Raw genomic sequence first — 22,583 nt, 5'->3', positions numbered from 1 at the left:
TTAAACCACCTCTATGCCGGCGGGATTGGCGGCGCGAGCGGCCCCCCGGGGTCCTGGGGGGGGGGGGGCGCGGGGCAATCGGATCCCGCGATCAGGGCCCACCGGTCGGCGGGCAGGCCTGTGCCGTGAGGGAACTCTTTTTCTTCCGCCGCTGCCGCGGCCTCCACCGTGGCGAAGGCGGAAGAGACCCCCTCCACCGCGCATGCACCGCTGGTGACGTCAGCGGCCGCTGACGCTCTGGCGCATGCGCGGACTCACGCCGACCGGCAAAGGCCTTTCGGCCAGCCCCGACGCCGATCGGCATAGCGCCAAAGTCCGTTGGTGCCAGTTTTGGCGCCAGTCGGCAAAGCGAGAGCCACTCCGGCGCGGGCCTAGCCCCTAAAGGTGTGGAGAATTCTGCACCTATGGGGAGGCCCGACGCCAGAGCGGTTGGCACCACTGCGCTACGCCGGTACCCCCCACCCCGCCAGGTAGGGGAGAATTTCGCCCCTGTAGAGGGGCAGGTAGTATTGAGGAAGCAGGGGGCTGCAGGAGGATTTGGACAGGCTAGGAGAGTGGATAATGAAGTGGCAGATGAAATACAATGTGGAAAGGTGTGATGGTAGGCACTTTGGAAAGACGAATTTAAGCAAAAACTATTTTCTAAATGAGGAAATGTTTAGGAAATCAGAAGCACAAGGGGCTTGGGAGTCCTTGTTCATGATTTTCTTAAGGTTAAAATGCAGGTTCAGTTGGCAGTTAGGAAGGCAAATGCAATGTTAGCATTTAGCTACCATGGGCAGCACGGTAGCATGGTGGTTAGCATAAATGCTTCACAGCTCCAGGGTCCCAGGTTCGATTCCCGGCTGGGTCACTGTCTGTGCGGAGTCTGCACGTCCTCCCCGTGTGTGCATGGGTTTCCTCCGGGTGCTCCGGTTTCCTCCCACAGCCCAAAGATGTGCGGGTTAGGTGGATTGGCTATGCTAAATTGCCCTTAGTGTCCTAGAAAATAAGGTTAATGGGGGGGGGGGGTTGTTGGGTTACTGGTATAGTGTGGATACGTTGACTTGAGTAGGGTGATCATTGCTCGGCACAATATCGAGGGCCGAAGGGCCTGTTCTGTGCTGTACTGTTCTAAATTCTAAAAAGGCTAGAATACAAGACCAGGGATGTACTTCTGAGGCTGTTTAAGGGGGGAGGCCACAGTTATTATTACGAAGATGCTTGCCTGTAAATATATATGTTAATTTTTGCGTTTTCTTTTTTTTCTCTCTCTCTAACAATTTGTAATTTGTTCAATATAAAACATGAAAACTGAATAAAAAACATTTATAAAAAAAAGAAAAATAAAAGAAATAGCACTTAGGGTGAAGGGGATCAAAGGATATGGGGGGAGAGTGGGATTAGACAATTGATTTGGATGATCAGCCATGATCATAATGAATGGCAGAGCAACACGGGCTGTTTAGCTCACTGGGCTAAATCGCTGGCTTTGAAAGCAGACCAAGGAAAGCCAGCAGCACGGTTCGATTCCTGTACCAGCCTCCCCGAACAGGCGCCGGAATGTGGCGACTAGGGGCTTTTCACAGTAACTTCATTTGAAGCCTACTCGTGACAATAAGTGATTTTCATGAAAGGCAGAGCAGGCTCGAAGGGCCGAATGGCCTCCTCCTGCTCCTGTTTTCCATGTTTCTATCAGCCATCCTGAGGGGCACTGCCACTTGTTGTATTGTGGTTCACATCTGATATTAAGAATAAGTATAAAATTAGTCAAAATATTCAAAGCGTGTCCGGTGGGATTATGTAGGGGGAAGACATGCACGAGGAGCACCCATTAGAGTCTGCTCTTATTGCCCTTTTCTCTTAGTTTCAGGGGCTATTTTCTTTTGAACACCCACATAATTAATGAGATAAGGATCCTATATAGGTGTAATGCCTAGAAAGATCAGGGGGAAATAGGCAGACAAAGTTCATCGACAGAGTCGATGGGGCAGCAGGGTAGCATGGTGGTTAGCGCTTCACAGCTCCAGGGTCCCAGGTTCGATTCCCGGCTGGGTCACTGTCTGTGTGGAGTCTGCATGTCCTCCCCCTGTGTGCGTGGGTTTCCTCCGGGTGCTCCGGTTTCCTCCCACAGTCCAAAGATGTGCGGGTTAGGTGGATTGGCCATGCTAAATTGCCCGTAGTGTCCTAATAAAAGTAAGGTTAAGGGGGGGGGTTGTTGGGTTACGGGTATAGGATGGATACGTGGGTTTGAGTAGGGTGATCATGGCTCGGCACAACATTGAGGGCCGAAGGGCCTGTTCTGTGCTGTACTGTTCTATGTTCTAGAGTCGGAGGCGTCTCAGAGCTCATCACCAGATAAAATGTCAGAAACAGCCTCTGGAGCTCCAGCCACTCCACTAACTGCCCAACGTGCTTTTGAGTATCTTGGCGATCTAACTCATTAAGCACTAGCAGGCCATGTCGAAGGATCTCTGGGAATCGATGGAGGAAGGCTTGGCCCCATCGAATAATCTGCTGCCCTTCCTCCCCTATTTAGATTCGCAAAGTTTATTTTGAGTGGAGACTTACATTGTATTCTGAACCCTAGTCTGGATCGGTTCAAGCCAAAATCTGTGACTCCATCAGGGGTGGCCAGAGCTTTGGTGTTTTTCATGGAACAGATGGAGGAGTGGATCCTCGGTGCTTTTAGCACCCAGGTGATAAATAATTTTAATTTTTCTCACATGTGCAACAGGTATATTCGCGGATCAAATTTTTTGTGGTGGATAGGTCTCTCCTCCCTTCTGTGGTGGTGGCTGGTTACTCAGCAATTGGGATTTTGGACTATGCTCTGCACTTTATTGATTTAGCATTAGTCAGGTTCTACCCAATGTCGGCCATGGAGATTGGACAGGGCATTTTTTTTAAAATAAATTTAGAATAGCCAATTCATTTTTTTCCAATTGAGGGGTAATTTAGCGCAGCCAATTCACCCACCCTGCACATTTTTGGGTTGTGGCGGCGAAATCCACGCAAACACGGGGAGAATGTGCAAACTCCACACGGACAGTGACCCAGAGCAGGAATCGAACCTGAGACCTTGGCGCCGTGAGGCAGCAGGGCTAACCCACTGCGCCACCGTGCTGCCCGACAGTGCATTTTTAGTGGAAAAGAAATTTTGTGAAAGCATGTCTGCCATCATTGGGGAATATATAAAATTTTATAAAAGTGAGTCAATCTTACCTTCTATGCTGTGGGAAGCTCTTAAGGTAGTCCTGAGGGAGGGGAGTATCTCAAAGTGTGCATGGTGAACACAGCGAGGGTGGAGTAGCAAAGGCTGGTGGATTCCATCCTTGAGGTGGACCACCAGTACTCACTTGCCCCAACCCCAGAGTGTTAGCAAGGAGGGAAAAGCTGCAATCACAATTTGAGCTGTTGTCAACAGACAGAGCTGTGGGCCAGCTGCGACGCTCAAGGGGCATGTTTGATGAATATGGGGAGAAGGCCAGTCGCCTCTTAGCTCACCAGCTGAAATGACCGGTGGCTTGCTGGGAGATCGTACAGGCACGTGACTTGAGCTGCAGTCTGGTTTCTAGTCCTCCGCAGGTTAATGCAGCTTTTGAAATGTTCTGTCAGGGTCTCTATAGATTGGAGCCTCCAGCTGAGGGATTGGTCATGACTGACGTTTTGGACAGGTTAGCCATCCGAGCTGCGGAGTGGGAGAGGTGCGAGGAGTTGGAATCCCCGTTGGGACCAGAGGAAATTATGAAATGCATTGGGTTGATGCAGACTGGGAAAGCCCCTAGCCAAGATGGCTCTCCCATTGAATTTTATAAGAAGTTTACGGAGCAGTTGGTACCTTGAATTCTGGATATGTTTAATGATTCCTTATCCTGGGTTTCATATCCCCCTACCCTCACACAGCCCCCTATCTCCCGGCACTGTGGCTGGAGCCCTGCCTCCCAGAGGTGATCGCGAAGGATCAGACTGGCTTCGTTCAGGGTCGGCAATTGTCGGCCAATATATGTCGCCTACTAAACTTTGTCTATTTCCCCTCCTCGGTGCCCAAACCGGAGATGATCATTTCCTTAGATGCTGAAAAGGCCTTTGATAGTGTGGATGGGAATATCTATTTGAGATTCTTGGGAGGTTCGGATTTGGACACAGGTTTGACTCATGGATTTGATTACTGTATTGGGCCGCCACTGCTATTGTTCGTAAGAATGCTCTGAACGCTACTTTCTGTTGAATAGGGGCATGTGTCAGGGGTGTTCACTGTTCCTATCCTGTTTGCTTTGGCAATACCAGCTTTTGTTATCTGGGGCTCCGGGTGGCCCACATTTGGGCCTCACTTCATAAATTAAATGACACTAGTCTGGTTGATGGTGTCGAGTCAGACTTTCAGAGATGGGATAACCTCCCCTGTCCTTCGTGGCAGGGTTCAGACTATTAAAATTAACATACTTACAAGATTTTAATTTATTTTTCAAAAGAACTTTACTCCCTAAGTTCTTTTTTTTGTCAAAGTCAATAAATTAATGTCCTCCTTTATTTGGGCGGGTAAGACTCCAAGGATCCATGGGGCTTTGCTCCAAAGAGATGGGCAGTCAGGGGTCTTGGCTCTACCCAATTTAATGTTTTACTATTTGGCAGCCAATATTCAGAAGATATTGTTGTGGTTCAGTGATCTTCGTTCCATATGAGGACAAATGAAGCTGAGCTCCTGTACGTTTTCTAGCCTTGGTGTAATAGTAACCACATTGTTGTCTTTCTCTCCGTCAAATTTTCCATGAATACTGTGGTAGTGTCCACCCTGAGAATCTGGAAGCAGTTCAGGCAGCATTTTAAGCTCTGATCCCTGTCTTTGTTAGTCCCCATCTGCAATAACCGCCTTTTCCTGCCAGCGCTTTCGGACTCAACATTTAAGTCGTGGGAGGGAAAGGGTTTGGAGAGGTTTGGAGACCAGTTTATGGAGGGGAGGTTTGCCAGTTTTAGGGAGACAGAGGAGAAATTCCAACTGTCTGGTTCCAGTCTTTTTTGATACTTTCAGATTCACGATTTTCCCCCCCTCCTTTCCCTTGGCACCACCCTCTTCCCTGTTGAAGAGGATGCTGTCTTTGGCCAGGTCTGATTGTGGGGGGGGGGGGGGGGGGGGGGGGAACCATTTCGGGCATGTATGGCCAAATCCTCTCAGCGGAGTCAGCTCCAATGAGTGAGGTGAGGGAAAAATTAGAAAGTGAGTTGGGTGTCATACTGGAAGATGAGCTATGGATGGTCTTGATCAATAAGGACATCAGGGGTTATGGGAAGGAAGCAGGAGAATGGGGATGAGAAACATATCAGCCATGATTGAATGGTAGAGCAGACTCGGTGGGCTGAATGGCGTTATTCTGCTCCTTTGTCTTATGATCTTATGGAGTGAGGCTCTTCACAGGGTCAACTCCAGATCTTCATGTGGTCAGCTAAGCATGATCCAAGTCAAGGTGGTGTACAGGACACATTTAACTAAAACAAGGATGAATGATTTTTCTCTGGGGTGAAGGACAAGTGTGAGCGTTGCTCTCGGGGGCCGGCTAACCACACTCATATGTCCTGGTCTTGTCTGAAGTTGGTCAGCTTGTGGGCCTCCTTCTTCAACACCATGTTCAAGATGCGCAATGTTGATTTGGATCCATGACTACTGGTGGCCATTTTTGGGGTATCAGACTTGCCAGTGATTCAGACGGGGTGAAGGTGGATGTTCTCATATTCACCTTGTTGATAGCCTAGAGCTGAGTTCTGCTTGGATGGAGGTCCAGTGTCTCGGTTTGATTGGGTGACCTCATGTCTTCCTTACATTTGGAGAAGTTTAAGTACACCATTGGAGGGTCGGTAGAAGGGATCTACCTAAGATGGTCGCCATTCATTTCCTTTTTTAAAACAAATTTAGGGTACCCAATTCATTTTTTCCAATTAAGGGGCAATTTAGCATGACCAATCCACCTACCCTGCATATCTTTGGGTTGTGGGGGCAAAACCCACGCAAACACGGTGAGAATGTGCAAACTCCACACGGACAGTGACCCAGAGCTGGGATCGAACCTGGTACCTCGGTGCCATGAGGCAGCAGTGCTAACCACTGCGCCACCGTGCTGCCCCATTTCCTTTTTTAAGGAGCTAGACACCATCAGTTGTTCAGGGATTTAGTTTACTTTTTTAGGGTTAAGTTAATATGTACTTTTGCTTGTTAGTCTCATTATTTTATTGTGTAACTTTGGTTAATTGTTTTGTATGATTGTGTTTATTATGAAAAAAAATTAATAAACATTAAAAAAAACTTAGTTCACATAGCATTCTGAAAGTCTGTAAAGAGAAGCAGCTTTCTCTGCATTGGCTTGGACTGGACTCAAAGCTAAGATTGCAGAAGTGGAGGCTCAGCCATTAACCCACTGTGCTGTCTACCACCATGCCACCCACACTGTCCTTCACTCACCCACGCCTAACAGCCTGCACCCTCGCCAGTTCTCTAATCTTCACGTTAACTTACTGAGCTGTTTTTGTACAGCATCCGTGAATTGTGTTTTTATTTGGATACCGGATGTGGGTGATGCTGACAAGGGTCAAATTATTGTCCACCAGCTCTGAGAAGAAGATTTTTGAGCTTTTATGCAATTTATTTTCACAATTGAATGGCTTGTTCAGCCACTGCATGGTAAACAATGGAGGGTGGGAATGTCTAGGTAACATCACTTGGCCTTTCTTTCCTGAAGGATGTTAGTAAAGTAGTTGGATCTGGTTCTACTGTGACGGCTGTTGGGCCCAACAAAAAATCTCACTTCTCACACTGGTGCAGTTGTGAAGGAATAACGTCCATAAAACTATAGTCAAAATGGTTGGCGGCCGCCAGGGCATTAGGAGTAAGGTCAGTGGGGAAGGCCATAAGACACAGTGTGAGGTTGCCTTGGTGTAGCGATACAATGAATGGTGCTCTTCATTTAACTTCCCTGATGTTTATAACATACATAAACTATTTGATTCATACCGTTTTTACAAGAAAATATCCCTGGCAATCATCTCTCTCAGTTACATCTTGTACGTTATAAGATGCAGAGGCAATGTATTATTGGTATTGTAACAGTCGTTCTCTATTAAAACTAGGAGATACATAACAATCCCATTGGAAATTTGATTTATCCAGTAGACATATGGGTTCATCTGTCATGTTACACTGCAAATAACATCACTCATCTCTGCCTCAGCTCATCCGCTACTCTCACCCCCTCATGCAGGTTTGTGCTATCTCCAAATTCAATTATTCCAAGCCTCTCATATTCCATTTCAATAAGCCTGAACCCATCTATAACTCTGCAGGTTACACCAAGTCCCACTTCCCCATTATCCTTGTGCTCACCTGCTCTATTATTTTCCAGTCCAGCAATGCATCAAATGTAAAATTCTCACCTGTGTTCACATCTTCTTTCCTTCCCTATGCCTGTAATGTCCCGTGGCCCGGCAACCCTTCATGAAATCAGCAATCCTCCAATTCTGGCCTCTTGCGAAACCCTCGTTGCCTTTGCCCCCCTGATTAGAAATCCAATTTCAACCTCCTAGGCCCTAAACTGTGGTACACTGCTCCCTAAACCGCTCAGTCTCTGTCTCGTCTCTAACCCAAGGGGGTCAGACAGAGTGAGACTGTTCCGAGGGAGAGACTAGACCCAAAGTAAATTTACCCCAGTGGGTGACTAATCCTAATCAAAATAAACCCAATGGGAGATGAACTCCAGTTTGAAACCAGCCAGAAAAGAAGACTAATCCCCAGTGGGAGAACAATCCCGGTGGGAGGCTAACCCCAGAGGAGATTAGCCCCAGTGGGAGGCTAACCCCAGAGGAGATTAGCCCCAGTGGGAGGCTAACCTCAGGAGAACTCCAGCTCAGGGGCGATTAATTTTAGGTTGAAACTGACCCCCTGAAAGAATTCCAGGCATGAGGTGAATTTTACAATCCCGCCCAATCCTCAAGTGAGGAAACTAAGGTCACACTCCATATCAACAACCACCAGACAGACATGACAGGCTGACCTGTTCTCATTTCTACCTAATTTGTCTTTGAATTTCCTAATTTGACGAAGTTGCATCCCTTTGGTGAGTTTCCAGCAGGGATTTGAAGCTTCCGGTCGGGACTCTGACGGTGGTTTTGCTGTGTCAATGGACTGGAAAGTTTACCTCCAGAAGCCAGTGCACACCGAACCCTTTGGGAATAAATGTGTCTGTTATATGGAGGTTGTATACTGGAGTATGCATGGACGTTTTTAAATGTGTTTTTTTCAAATGATTCTGTGTTTTTATTATGTTGGTTCTGACCAATCAAGAGCAGCTTTTCTTTTGCACCATAAGATGAATATTGTGAAAGTGTTGAGACTTGTGCGGCGCCTGCAGTCTGAAATTCCCTGGCACTCCACCCATTCATAAAGGTGGAATCTCATTTGGCGAACAAGCGATTTTAAAGAAACCTCGTGGAAAGGTTCAGTATCTGGGTATTGGCCAGCTCTGCCTGTCTCAGGGCCCATAACCCACGCCTTTCAATGGTGTATTAACAGAGAGGGTCCTGACACACAGCATTGTCCCTTCCCCATTCAGCACAGCACCACACAGTCAGCTTAAATCAGAAGTTGCAGTTTGAGTTTAATTCGTAGTGAGTTTATCAACGGGGACATAATTCGCTTTGGCCAATGGAACCGAGTGCATTTTATTCCCGAGGGCTACTGAGATCAATGTTAACGCTGCAATCATATATATATATAATGCTAAGAGCATAAATAGAATCTTGTAAATTATTCACTTTAAGAAACGATGTTCTGTCACATCGTCAATTTCAACATTACCCGGCCCATCCTCTCCTCCTGACCTCTCCCCGACCCCTTCCTCTCCCTCGAGCCCCTCCTCTCCCCTGGGTCCCTCTTCTCCCTTGACCTCTCCTCTCCCTTGACCTCTCCTCTCCCCTGACCGCTCCTCTCCCCGACTGCCTACTTTCCCTTGACCCCCTCTTGACCTCTACTCTCCCCTGACCTCTCCACTCCCCTGATCCCCTCCTCTCTCCTTATCCCTCCTCTTTCCTTGACCCCTCTTTCACCCCTCATCCCTCCTCTCTCCTTGACCCCTCCTCCACTCTTTCCTCCCCTCCTTGATCCCTCTTCTCTCCTGGACCCCTCTTCTCCCCTTACCCCTCTTTTCCTCTGACCCCTCATCTCCCTTGTCACATCTCCTCACCCCCCCTCTCCCCTGACCTCCCCTCTCCCCTGAGCCCTCCTCTCCCCTGACCTCTCCCCTTACCACTCCTCTCTCTTTGACCCCTCCTCTCCCCTTAACCCTCCATTTTCCTTGACCCCCCCCCCCTTCCACCACTTACCCCTTGGGGCAGCAGGGTAGCATGGTGGTTAGCATAAATGCTTCACAGCTCCAGGGTCCCAGGTTCAATTCCCGGCTGGGTCACTGTCTGTGTGGAGTCTGCACGTCCTCCCCCTGTGTGCGTGGGTTTCCTCCGGGTGCTCCGGTTTCCTCCCACAGTCCAAAGATGTGCGGGTTAGGTGGATTGGCCATGCTAAATTGCCCGTAGTGTCCTAAAAAAAAAAGTAAGGTTTGGGGGGGGGGGGGGGGGGGGGGGGGGGGGGTTGTTGGGTTACGGGTATAGGGTGGATACGTGGGTTTGAGTAGGGTGATCATGGCTCGGCTCAACATTGAGGGCCGAAGGGCCTGTTCTGTGCTGTACTGTTCTATGTTCTATGTACCCTTCTTCTTCCTCTGACTCCTCCTCTCCCTTGACACAACTCTCCTCCTGACTTCTTCTCTCTCCCTTACACCTCCTCTCCCCCTTACCCCTCCTCCCCCCTTGACTCTGCTCCACCCTTTACCCCTCTTCTCCCCTTACCCCTCTTCCTCCTCTGACCCCTTCTCTCCCTTGGCACATCTCCTCTCCTCACCCCCCCCCCCCCCCCCCCACCCCTTAATTCTCTGGCTTTGTAACTCGGATAAAGTAACTTTTTAAAAAATCCCGCTAACCAACATTGGTTGATAGTTTGTCGGGAATTGAGGCAATGGTTTGATAACCTTCTCACCGAGATTTTCACAACGTAGAATCTTTTTCATATAATCAAAAACTGAACATGATGGAAATACTCAGCAACTCAGACAGCATCTGTGAAGGGGGGGGGAGAGAGAGAGTGAGAGGGGTCGTTCATGTTTCAGATTGAGGAAAAAAGCAATATCCTTCAATGGTGCTTTTTAAAAGATAGAAAATTTTATTTCCAGAGCCAAAATTAGGTTTTGGCAAAGTGTGGTTTGATGGTAAAACACTCGGGTGAGAGAGAGAGAGGGGGAATTTATGCATTCATAAACCTATTTTAATTTTTTTAAAATTATTTTCGTTTCGGACAGGTTAACAGCAAATTACGCGTAACAGCTGGCTGCAATAATAACTTTCAGTAAGAACAATAATCTATATCTAAGTATATTCGGCCTCATTGCGGATAGATTACTGATATGCCATCACAAACACAGGGACTTTGGTGTCTTGTGGAGAGAGGAGATTTGCACTCCCCAGAACTGGGCCACTAGCTGATTGGTTTATGATGACTGATTGCATTTTGAATACAGTGAACTGAGGTTTTTATTTTGTACGCTGACATTTTGTTGATGTTGCTGTTTTGCTGCTGCCTGTTGAGGTGAGGAGAGGCAGTAAAGTGGTCGCATTCCACAAAATTAATTCCTTTTCTCCCAGTGGACCCTTCTCAAGAAAGGTTGATTTCGAGAAACAAAATGTCTCAATTGAATCAATTAAAAAAAAAGCAAATGGGTGAATTAATTCATCCATTTGATGAGAGGAATCGAGCAGAATGTGCATATACCATTATTTGAGCTCCCAGCGAAGTCAGAGATAATTGTTCTTTTATAGTTAAAAAAAATATCTGGAACATTCAGCCCCCCCCCTCATATATATAAAAAATTCTACCTTAAGCAGTCTGTCCCCCTTTCATATTCATTTAAAAAAATTCTATCTGGAACAGCCGCACCCCCCCTCTCATATTCAAAAAAAAAATCTATCTTGAACAGTCAACCCCTTCCTTTCATATTCATTTAAAATAATTCTATCTGGAACAGTCAGCATATATTTCTTGGGATTTTTTTCATGCCCTGTGGTTCTGTCTCCAGTGTTCAGAGACATTCTTTTCCCTCTCTTTTTTGGAAATTTCTCGCTCATCAATCAGCCCTGGGGCTGTGGGGACAGGGTGCTGAGATGAGCCGGGGAGTGTGTGCATGTCGTGGCCGGGGACACCTTCACCCTGATCCGCGCCGCCCCTCGACCCAACCCCCGAGCACCAGGTCACTAGGCCCGACAAGATGTTAACGGCCTGGTTCTGCCTCATTACTGCCATTTAAATTACATTTTTTAAGCATATCTCCTTTAAATAAAAAAAAATCATTATTTGCTTCTGGGCAGAAATGCTCAGGATCAGTTTTGATGCTTCATGAGCTAAAGGGATTAAAAAGAGCAAAATAAGCTTATACTGAGAAAAAGAGTTAAGCTTGTACCCCACTGCGAGAAAGGGCAAACCATATCAGCGCGAACTAGTGATTACGGCCATAGCTGCGCCATTCACACGCCCTTTAGTCATTTTGATGAAAGTGTTTCAATAGGGATTTCCTAGTCTATCCCACCCGATTGGGGACACACTAGAATTAAGAATAGTTGGCTGTTGCTACGATTTGTCAGGGAATGCCAGAACTCTGCAGTGGGTAACGTTGCCTGAAGTAACTCTGTCCATTGTACTAATAATACAGTGTGACACTGAGCTAACAAAGGCAGATTCAGACACTCAGCAGGTAATGGAGCTCATTTTCTAGGCATGAGAGTCAGTCTCTGTCCTGAGCTGTCACAGGACATTCCCACACCTCTAGCATCACTGTCTCACACTTACTCTCTCATGTAGTCCCAGGACAAACCCGCTCCTCTATCAGCACTTTAGAAAGACCGTGTCTCGAGGGTCTTTATCCGTTGCTCTTCCACCATGTTTTTCTTTTGGCAGCTCGTTTACAGTCACTTCATTTTGTTCTAACCTGAACTTGCTCGGCTCCTGGCATCTGGATGTTCCCATAGCTTCAACTCTTCCATTTTGCTGTGTATGAGACAATTCAACAGCCTTCTCTCTCTGTCTCACCTTCCCTTTCTGATGTTTAGGACAAAGGGTAGGGCTGCACGGTAGCTCCAGGGTCCCAGGTTCGATTCCCGGCTTGGATCAATGTCTGTGTGGAGTCTGCACGTTCTCCCTGTGTCTGCATGGGTTTCCTCCGGGTGCTCCGGTGTCCTCCCACAGTCCAAAGATGTGCAGGTTAAGTAGATTGGCCATGCTAAATTGCCCTTAGTGTTCAAATATGTTGGGTGGGATTACTGGGTTACGGGGAGGGTGGGGGTGTGGGCTTGGGTACGGTGCTCTTTCCTAGGAGCCGGTACAGACTCGATGGCCTGAATGGCCTCCTTCTGCACTGTAAATTCTATGAAATAATTTATTTTAATATCACTTCCACCATTTTGTCATTTGGGTTTTGGGCAATGAACGCAAGATGACACTTATGGTCCATGGTTAGTCATCCAGAGGGAACTAAGAGTCATGCTGCTGGGTTTGAGACAGCCTGGGTTGAGGAGGAAGGTTCTGTGAAGGACGCTAGTAAATCACTATAGTCTTTGTCACTCTCAATTAGGTTCGGGAAAACCATTTAGTTTTCAGCCACCATCAAAGAACAAAAGAACAAAGAACAAAGAAAAGTACAGCACAGGAACAGGCCCTTCGGCCCTCCAAGCCTGCACCGACCATGCTGCCCATCTAAACTAAAATCTTCTACACTTCCAGGGTCCATATCCCTCTATTCCCATCCTACTCATGTATTTGTCAAGATACCCCTTAAACGTCACTATCGTCCCTGCTTCCACCACCTCTTCCGGCAGCGAGTTCCAGGCACCCACTACCCTCTGTGTAAAAAACGTACCTCGTACATCTCCTCTAAACCTTGCCCCTCGCACCTTAAACCTATGCTCCCTCTACCCTGGGAAAAAGCCTCTGACTATCCACTCTGTCTATGCCCCTTATAGTTTTGTAGACCTCTATCAGGTCGCCCCTCAAACTCCTTCATTCCAGTGAGAACAAACCAAGTTTATTCAACCTCTCCTCATAGCTAATGCCCTCCATACCCAGGCAACATCCTGGTAAATCTCTGCTGCACCCTCTCTAAAGCCTCCACATCCTTCTGGTAGTATGGCGACCAGAATTGAACACTATACTCCAAGTGTGGCCTAAATAAGCTTCTATACAGCTGCAACATGATGCAACATCATTTTGAGTCAGTTCAGTGGATAAACGTTTAGCAAAGGTTTCTCTGTTAAATCAACTGGCACTTGATTCTCTTTTTTTAATTAATTGGATGCGGGCATCATTGGCTTGGCACTAATTATCCATCCATTTTTCTTTTTTTGAAAATATTTTATTATCCCTTTTCCCAAAGGTAGCGGAGTCTAGAACCAGAGGGCTTAGGTTTAAGGTGAGAGGGGATAGATACAAAGAGGCCAGAGGGGAAATTTCTTCACACAGAGGGTGGTGAGCATCTGGAATGAGCTGACAGAGGCAGTGGTAGAGGCAGGTACAATTTTTTCCTTTAAAAAACAGTTAAACAGTTACATGGGCAGGGTGGGTATAGAGGGAGATTGGCCAAATGTGGGCAAGTGGGACTAGCTTAGTGATAGAAACTGGGCGGCATGGACAAGCTGGGCCGAACGGCCTGTTTCCATGCTGTAAACATCTATGACTCTAAGGCATATATAATTTTTAACAACAATTTTCAGGAGGAAAAAAGCAACAGAACAAATACCACCTACCCAATCAACAACTAAATTATTGTCCATCCTTTTTTAAAATAAATTTAGTGTACCCAATTCATTTTTTTTCCCAATTAAGGGGAATTTAGCGTGACCAATCCACCTACCCTGCACACCTTTGGGTTGTGGGAGCAAAACCCACGCAAACACGGGGAGAATGTGCAAACTCCACACAGACAGTGACCCAGAGCCGGGATCGAACCTGGGACCTCGGCGCCAAGAGGCAATAATGCTAACCACTGCGCCACTGTACTGCCCCTTATTGTCCATCCCCAATCACTCTTGTGTTAAATGGCTTGCCAGACCAGTTCAGACCAAGTAAGGCAGATTTACTTCCCAAAAGAGCATTAGTGAAACAGATCGTTTTTTCCAGAAATCAACAAGGGTTTCATGGTCTTCATCAGGCTTTCAATTCCAGATTTTTATTAGATTCAAATTTTACTGCCTGCTGTGGCGGGATTCAAACCTAGGTCAGCAGAGCATTATCCTGGGTCTCTAGATTACTAGCCCAGTGACAATACCACGGCGTCTTCACCTCCCTGAGCAAAGGTGACCTGATGGGACCCGACCATCAATACACATGCAATGAGCCTGCCACCAAGCCACCAGACATTACTGTGGGTAAACAGGATCTCTGTGAACTGTAAGATTTTAATATATAACCTATGCTGATACTCCAGCACAGGACTGAGGGAATGCTGCAATGTGAGAGGTGCCACCTCTTGCATGACAGCCCAAACTGAGACGCTGGTGGATGTAAAAGATTCCATGGCCCTCCGTCAAGAAGAACAGGAGAGTTCTCCAATGTCCTGGACAACACCTCTCCCTCGACCAGAAACTAGAGCTGGTTATTTGTTTCATTTCAGTTTGTGAGTGTGTGCTGCATTCAATTTGTCTGATGTTTGTCTTACACTGCAGCATTGACATTCCAAAAGTGCTTTATTGGTCGTTCAGTGCTCTGGGACAGGCCGAGGATTGTGAAAATACTGTATAAATGCAATGTTGACTTTCTGTCTTCCTTTTGGTCTTTCCTTATTTCATGCTTCCTTCCTTTTCTCTGTATAGTGCAGCTTTCCAAATTCAGTCACATACTGCAATGCACTGACACAATAATAGAGAATAGAGACGATTGACAGCATTATCTGTGCTAGACAGACAAATGTGAATAAATAGGGAACATGTAATGCATGTCTCCATTCTGGAAGTAAGTATCGCAGTCCACACTCTTTGCTGGATCAGTATTCGAAAGATGCTGAGCAGCTAGCCTCCAGCTGCAGGGATCCTAGTTAGACAATGATATTAAGGGTTATAGCGTAACGTTGGATTAATGGAATTTAGGCACAGAGCAGCTCGAGCTGACCGATGGGTAGAAGAGGCTCGAGGGGCTGAATGGCCTATTCCATGGCAAATGACCTCAGTGTCCCTGGGCCAAGAAGGAAAAAAAAAGCCAAGTTTCCCATTCTTGATCATCTCCTGCTGGGTAGGTTAGATAGAGTTACGGGGATAGGGCGGGGGAGTGGACCTAGGTTAGGATGTTCTTTCAGAGAGTTGTTGCAGGCTCGATGGGACGAATGGCCTCCTGTACTGTAGGGATTCTATGATAGATTTATGAAGTTAACGTGAGACTGAACTATGCTTTGACATCTAATGCAGTTGGCCAATTGTCTCCGAGAAGACTCACGACTGAAGGTTAGCTATCCTGCAAAATTGTAGCGGCCATCTTGCGCCCCTGGAACCCTGATATAAAAAGAGAACATCTGCATTAATATAGAGCCTTTCACAATAACAGTGCTTTCCAAAATGTTTGACAGCTGAACCATTTTCTGAAGTCTAGTCAGTGTCGCAGTGCAGGAAATGTGGTAGCCAATTTGATTACAGCAAGATCCCAGAGAAAACGAGGGACATAACATGGGACAGGATAGCAGTGTCTTTGGTACAGGGCAGAAGGGGTTTGGAGATGGGCTGGAATACTTCATAAGAAAAAGGAAGCTTGCACTGAGTAAGTGAATGTACAAATGTTGCAGTGTGGTGCCGTGCCCCCCTGATGTTTTCTCACTTTCCCCCATTTTTACTCTTCCCTGTCCTCCTGAAGGTGCTGAATCTACAGGATTCCCAGATAGTGCTATCTCTCACTATCTTGCTAAGGAACCAAGGAGCATTTGCAATATATGTTTCTGTTCCATGGCATCACAGCTAATTGAAATAAAACCGAGTACATGGTGTAGATTAGAACTGCGGCATTTTCTAGCGCGAATTGAGGCATAAGGCTTCGCATTCCTCCGGGCTATCAAACCGATTCTCGTTGTTCTCATTGCCCTGCACATTTTGCATCAGAGCCATGCAGTGTTTTGGGAGCAGGGTTGAGAATTGTCTGCTGCATCGCTGTTGAGTAGGAAGGATGTAAACGTTGGGACTATCAGTCTATAAAGCACCAATGTCAGCCATACATTGGGGACGAGGTGCCGAGCATAGGGCTGGCACTTACAACCCACACACAGAGGGGAAACGAGAGAGTTAAGGACATAGCATGGGTTTACTTTTGTGTCACCCCAAGCACTGTGGGAATGAAAGAAAGAAAGGGGGGAAGAGAGAGAGAGAGAGAAAGAAATGGAGAAAGAGAAAAAGAAGGAAAGAAAGAGAGAAAGGACAAGAGAAAGAATGAAAAAGAACGGGAGTGAAAGAGGAAGAAAAACAAAGAAACATTATATGCTATAATTACAATATTAGGAGATCATAATGAAATTCCCCTGATTTGTTTTTAAAGGAGTCTTGGCATTGACTAATTTAAAATAAATGGGATCCTATTAAAACACTGTCCAAAGGAATGTTATACAAAACCATTAAAATATATATATTATTACAAAACAAAATTTGCTCTTTAATGAATTGATGTAGAAATCAGATGTAATCCCATCTAATTTGTGCCAGAAGACTCCAATATAACTGGCAAGATAATAATGGAGGATTTGAAGGGAGACCCCAGTGTGCAATTCAATGGATGGGATTTGTTGATGTTATGAAAGGAAAACTCAAAGATTATCAGAAAACCTCCGAAACTCAGTTGAATGCGTCACAATTACCACTGGTGCTCCTTTTAACGATGTGCGGCTCACCATCAGTGGCCCTTGTAGATGAGGAAATTGCACCTAATAATAATCTTTATTAGTGTCATAAATAGGCTTACATTAACACTGCAATGAAGTTACTGTGAAACATAATAATTCTATGTAATAAATTTATAATAGTTTCACATAATAAATGGCCAATTTTAGAGAGGTAATGTCAACTTCAATGCCCTTTTAATGAGAGTAAGCTCACCATTAGTACCTCTCATAATAGAAATGTGGGCACACGGTAGCACAGTGGTTGGAACTATTGCTTCACAGCACCAGGGTCCCTGATTATAATCCAGCAGCGCCTGTTGAAAATTGAGCTTGAGTTTAACTGTGAGACCCCCACACTGTAAATAAGTCATTGGTGAAGAATAAAGCATGGGGAACTGACATGAGCGAAAGGAGGGGTAGAAAGGAAAATTATCCTGGAAAAATGCCACAATTGCAAACGTATAATGAAGATCAAACACTTTAAAAATGAAGAAGAATTCTCTTTCCACTCAGGTTAAATATTTCTTCCTTGAACAGGGAATTTGCAACAGTAAATACATTAATTAAGCCAGAACTATTTGTAAGATGTAAATTAATTTGATTCCCTCGCACAGTTGAGTTTAGCGACACGAGTTTAGGCCAGTTTTCTAAGACTGTTTCTAATCCTTGGTGTTTTCATCAAAATAGAACTGAACAGAAATGGAAGCAAAATTAAAGCATTGTTTAGGTTCATTATCATTTAAGAGGCACAGCTCTCTTTAATCCACAATACCATGTCTGCTATTTAATATAATATATACTAATTAAATTTCAAAGCGTGAAAGAAACATAAACATTGGCAACAGACATGCTCACAATGGTTTACAGATATATCATGTTGTTAGTGCATATTAAAAAACATGCCCCATTGACTTCTTCTCTGTGGCTGTGTTGAAATCTATGCACATCCCTGATCTCCTGTCCTTTCATTTTTTTTTGTTTCCTAGCCACCCGGGAATCAGCCTTTGTCCATGCCATTGCATCAGCTGGAGTAGCGTTTGCCGTGACACGTTCTTGCGCCGAGGGCTCCAACACTATCTGCGGCTGTGACTCCCACCACAAGGGCCCACCAGGCGAAGGCTGGAAATGGGGGGGCTGCAGCGAGGATGCTGAATTTGGCGTGCTGGTGTCCAGGGAGTTTGCCGATGCGCGAGAGAACAGGCCAGACGCCAGATCTGCTATGAACCGGCACAACAATGAGGCTGGACGGACGGTAAGGAGTCAGATAGCTTTGGACTGGACTGTGTAGGGTCCATGGGACCACAATATGTTTCTGACTGGATTGAGTCGGGTTGGAATGAAGTTAACTCGAAAAACCATATTTTATCATTTAAATTTTGGATTGAAATTTAATCTGAACATTTTGACAAAGAATGGTAGCCATTTTGTACAAATCAGTTTTTTTCATGTTTTGTGAGGGGAACATTCGCCCGAGTACTTTGAATCTTTAGATTGCTATAGGCTTAATTTGAGGCTTCAGTTTAGGGTTTTACCTGAAGGATAGGTGCCCGACAATGCAGCACTCTCGCAGTACTGCACTGAGCTGATGACCGCGTTAAGCACTTGCATTTGAGAATGGGAGCTGAATGCACACACGTCTGACTCGAAGGCAAACGTTCCACCAACTGAATCAAGCTGCACATACAGTCAATGTATCTGACTGATGAGATTACGTTAGATGAATTGAAGGGGCTGGGAAGGCGAGGTGGATGTGCATTTTCCTGCAGCCACTATTGCAGTGGATTCACAGCTGTGCAATGTTATCTTTCATGTCAATTTAATTGCGGTTTCTCTCTTTTCTGTGGAGATTTCCCAGAAAGGATCGAACAAAAAATCAAACACTGTCAACATGGAATGGTGGACTATTTGCTTCTTAACAAAGTTGAATAGCAAACATGAAGAGATGAATAGGTATTCCGCTCTTCTACTGTGTTTGTACATTGCAAGTAGAGACATGTGGTCTCCCTCCAATAGCTGTACTTTATAATAAAAAAACACATTCTCATTTTCAGACCAACAAAAATTGTGGATGTGTGAATGTGCCGCTGACAATTTGGGGCTTATAAAATGACCCCTTGGGCTGGATCTTCCACATCGGAACGTCACTTGGGCAGGGATCAGTCATGTTAGATTCCTGCTCACCTTTGTGCCCTTCCTCACTGTTGTTTCGAACAGATGGCTGAAGCATTCAATATAAAATAGGTGTGTGTGTGTTCAAATAAGGCAGTAATGACCTTGTGAACTTAGCTTGTGTCTGTATCACTTCAGTGCCCTCCAGCCATGTCCTCGCCTGTATGAATTGACACCCCAATATTGTCGAGGCAAGGAGGAAGTGGGTTTGGAGAAGACAGCAGCTATACTCTGGGGATCTACAAAAGGCTTATGTCCGGCAATCGTGGTGATTTTGTTTTTTAAAAATAAATTTAGAGTACCCAATTCATTTTTTCCAAATAAGGGGCAATTTAGCATGGCCAATCCACCTACCCTGCACATCTTTTGGGTTGTGGGGGCGAAACCCACCTAGACACGAGGAGAATGTGCAAACTCCACACGGACAGTGACCCAGATCCGGGATCGAACCTGGGATCTCGGCGACGTGAGGCGGCAATGCAAACCATTGTGCCACCGTGCTGCCCGTGATTTTGTTTTGTTGTTCCCAGTCTTGCCATTGTCCTCCCATTCCCTTGTACACTCTCTCTCTACCTACGTCTGTGACTCTACTGATGTCGTCTGTCACTTCAGCAATTTCCAGTTTCCTGGCCCTATCTTCACTATGAACACACAATCCCTCCACACTTCCATCCTTCAAATGGATGGTTTCAGAGATCTCCAATTCTTCCTCGAATGGAGGCCCAATCAATCCCCATCCACCACCACTCTCCTCTCCCTGGCAGATCTTGCTCCCACTCTGAAGAACTACAATTTCACTTCCACTCACTTCCAATGAAAAGTGTTGCTATGGGTACCTGCATGGGTGCTACCTATGCCTCTTTTTGGGAGATATGTAGAACATTCTTTATTCCAATCCTACTCAGGCCTCCTCCATCATTCATTTTCCCGGTACATTGATGACTGTATTGGCACAGCTCCTGCTCTCACCGTGAACTGGAAAATGTATTTGACTTTATTTCTAATTCCCAGTCTTCCCTCAACTTCACCTGATCCAGCTTGGACTCTTTCTTCCCTTCCTGCATTTTTCAATCTCCGTTTCTGGAGTTAATCTATCTATTAATGTTCACTACAAACCCTTACGGCTACTTCGATTACACTTCCTCACACCCTGCCTACTGTAAGGCTTCATTCCATTTTCCCAGTTTCTCCGCCTCTGTCACAACTGCTGATGCCACCTTCCACTCCAGTGCTTCCATATGTCTTCCTTTCTCCTCCACCAAGGATTCCCACTGAGCATGACTAACAGGGTCCTCAATCATGTCCGATCCATTTCCTGCACTTCTGCTCTCACCCATTCCCCTCCCATTACCACAATAGGTTTCCCTTGTCCTCAATTTACATCTCACCAGCCTCCGCATTCAAAGGATCATTTTGCCATTCCACCAGCTCCAGTGTGATGCCAACGCCAAACAAATGTTCCCTGCCCTCTCCTTTCAACAATCCATAGGGACCATACCCTCCACGATAATCTGGTCCAGTCCTCAGTCACCCCTAACTCTCCCTCTTTCATGAAATCACAGGAGGTACAGCACCCCCACCCTTCTCACTATCCAAACCCCCAAGCACCCCATAGAAGTTAAACAGTGACTTACTTGTACTTCTTTCAACTTAGTATACTGTATTCACTATTCACAACGCTGGCTCCTCAAAATTGAGGAGACCAAATATAGACTGGATAACCAATTTGCAGAACACTTCTGCTCAGTGCACAAGCATAACCCTCAGCTTCCTGTCACTTGTCACTTCAATTCTCCCCCTTGCTCCCACCCTAACCTTTCTGCCCTTGGCCTGCTACACTGCACAACACAAGCTCAAGGAACAGCACCTCATCTTTTGCCTTTGCACTCTATAGCCTTCTGGACACAACATTGAATTTAGCAGCTTGAGATCATAGTCTCTGCCACCATCTTATTCTATGAGTTTTTTTAAAAGCTTTTTTTTTGAGTTTTGTATCTTTATCCCTTCATGTTGCATTCATATGGCTGCTCTCTAGCCTGCCTCATATTTTGTTCTTTACTATTCTTATGATCACTCTCTTTGGTTTTATGCATCATAAAATCTCTTGATATTTAATCGTTCCTGCCCTCCTCCAATCACAGAGCTTCCCCTTTTTTCTCCCTGACCCTCCCCCTTGCTTAAAACCTCTTGGGCGAGATTCTCCGGACTCACGACGGGTCGGAGAATAGCGGGCGTCGGAAATTTTTACGGCGACGCTGTTCCGACGCCCTCCCGCTATTCTCCGAACCCCGCAAATTGTCGGAGTCGCGTTTCCCGACAAACGCCTCCTTCCCGCCCCTGACACGACCAGAATCGCCACTGTGAGCCCCCCCGCTATTCACCGGCCCGGATGGGCCGAAGTCCCGACGTCATGGCGCCCTGTTTGGACGTCGTGAAACACACCTGCTTTTTAAATTCGTCAACCAGTCGGCCTGGCTGACGACTGCTTGGAGGAGGTCAGGGCACCACTCTGCGCACCGCTCAGCGCACCGCTCAGCGCACCGCTCGAGTCTGGCCACAACGGGGAAGGCATCCCTGGGAACGGGAGGGGGTCCAGAACGGGGGCGGTGGGGGGGACGGAGGGGGCAGTGGGGGAGACGGAGGGGGCAGTGGGGGAGACGGAGGGGGCAGTGGGGGAGACGGAGGGGGCAGTGGGGGAGACGGAGGGGGCAGTGGGGGAGACGGAGGGGGCAGTGGGGGAGACGGAGGATGCAGTGGGGGAGATGGAGGGGGCAGTGGGGGAGACGGAGGAGGCAGTGGGGGAGACGGAGGGGGCAGTGGGGGAGACGGGGGAGGCAGTGGGGGGCGACGGAGGGGGGGGGGGTTTAGGTAGAGAGTGAGCCGTCCAACCCCGTAACAAAATGTCTGCCACCATGCCATGGTGTGCAGGTGACGAGGACACGGCCGCTGGTTCCCCTGTGGCTTACGGCCATAGGCCACTGACGCACCCGTGAGGAGGACATAGTTTACTGGCCGTTGGATGCAGGAAGTGACCAGGGGTTAGGCTGACCGCGTGTCAGCAGCGCGACCAGGCCACCGGGACACACTGGTATCCCATGGCTGGCGGCTGCCGAGGTGTCGACTAACGTCCGTCTAACATGTCCCGTTTCTCCGCCCCCCACCACCCTTCTGTAGGTTAGCACGATGCATGGGAACAGAACGGCTATGTTCTGCGCAGTGGTTGGGGCAGCTCTACTGGATTTGGAGATGCAGCAGCATCCACACCCACAACCCGCAGTGGCTGCAGGGCCAGCTGCAGCAGCAGAGGGAAGGGCCGAGGAGTTGCCAGTCGTCGAGCAGCATGGGGGGGGGAGGAGGAGGAGGAGGAGGAGGAGGAAGAGGAAGAGGAGAGAGTGAGGGTGCAGCCACGGCGTCAGAGGCGACGACCAAAGCCGAGGGTGTACCGTGTCC

The 22,583-nt window shown here is 46.9% G+C and overlaps 1 protein-coding gene across 1 annotated transcript in view; it reads left to right on the top strand.

Moving 5' to 3' along the window:
• Positions 1 to 22,583, top strand: part of LOC119954443 (proto-oncogene Wnt-3) — a 152,623-nt gene that overhangs the window by 52,447 nt on the left and 77,593 nt on the right. Inside the window, exon 3 of the mRNA XM_038779656.1 lies at positions 17,951 to 18,216. Coding sequence (XP_038635584.1) covers positions 17,951 to 18,216 — 266 coding nt within the window. The remainder of the gene's footprint in view (positions 1 to 17,950; positions 18,217 to 22,583) is intronic.

This window comes from Scyliorhinus canicula, chromosome 19 (assembly GCF_902713615.1).
Source record: "Scyliorhinus canicula chromosome 19, sScyCan1.1, whole genome shotgun sequence".
In the NCBI taxonomy this organism is placed as follows: domain Eukaryota; kingdom Metazoa; phylum Chordata; class Chondrichthyes; order Carcharhiniformes; family Scyliorhinidae; genus Scyliorhinus; species Scyliorhinus canicula.
This window is presented reverse-complemented; position numbering and strand designations above follow the sequence as displayed.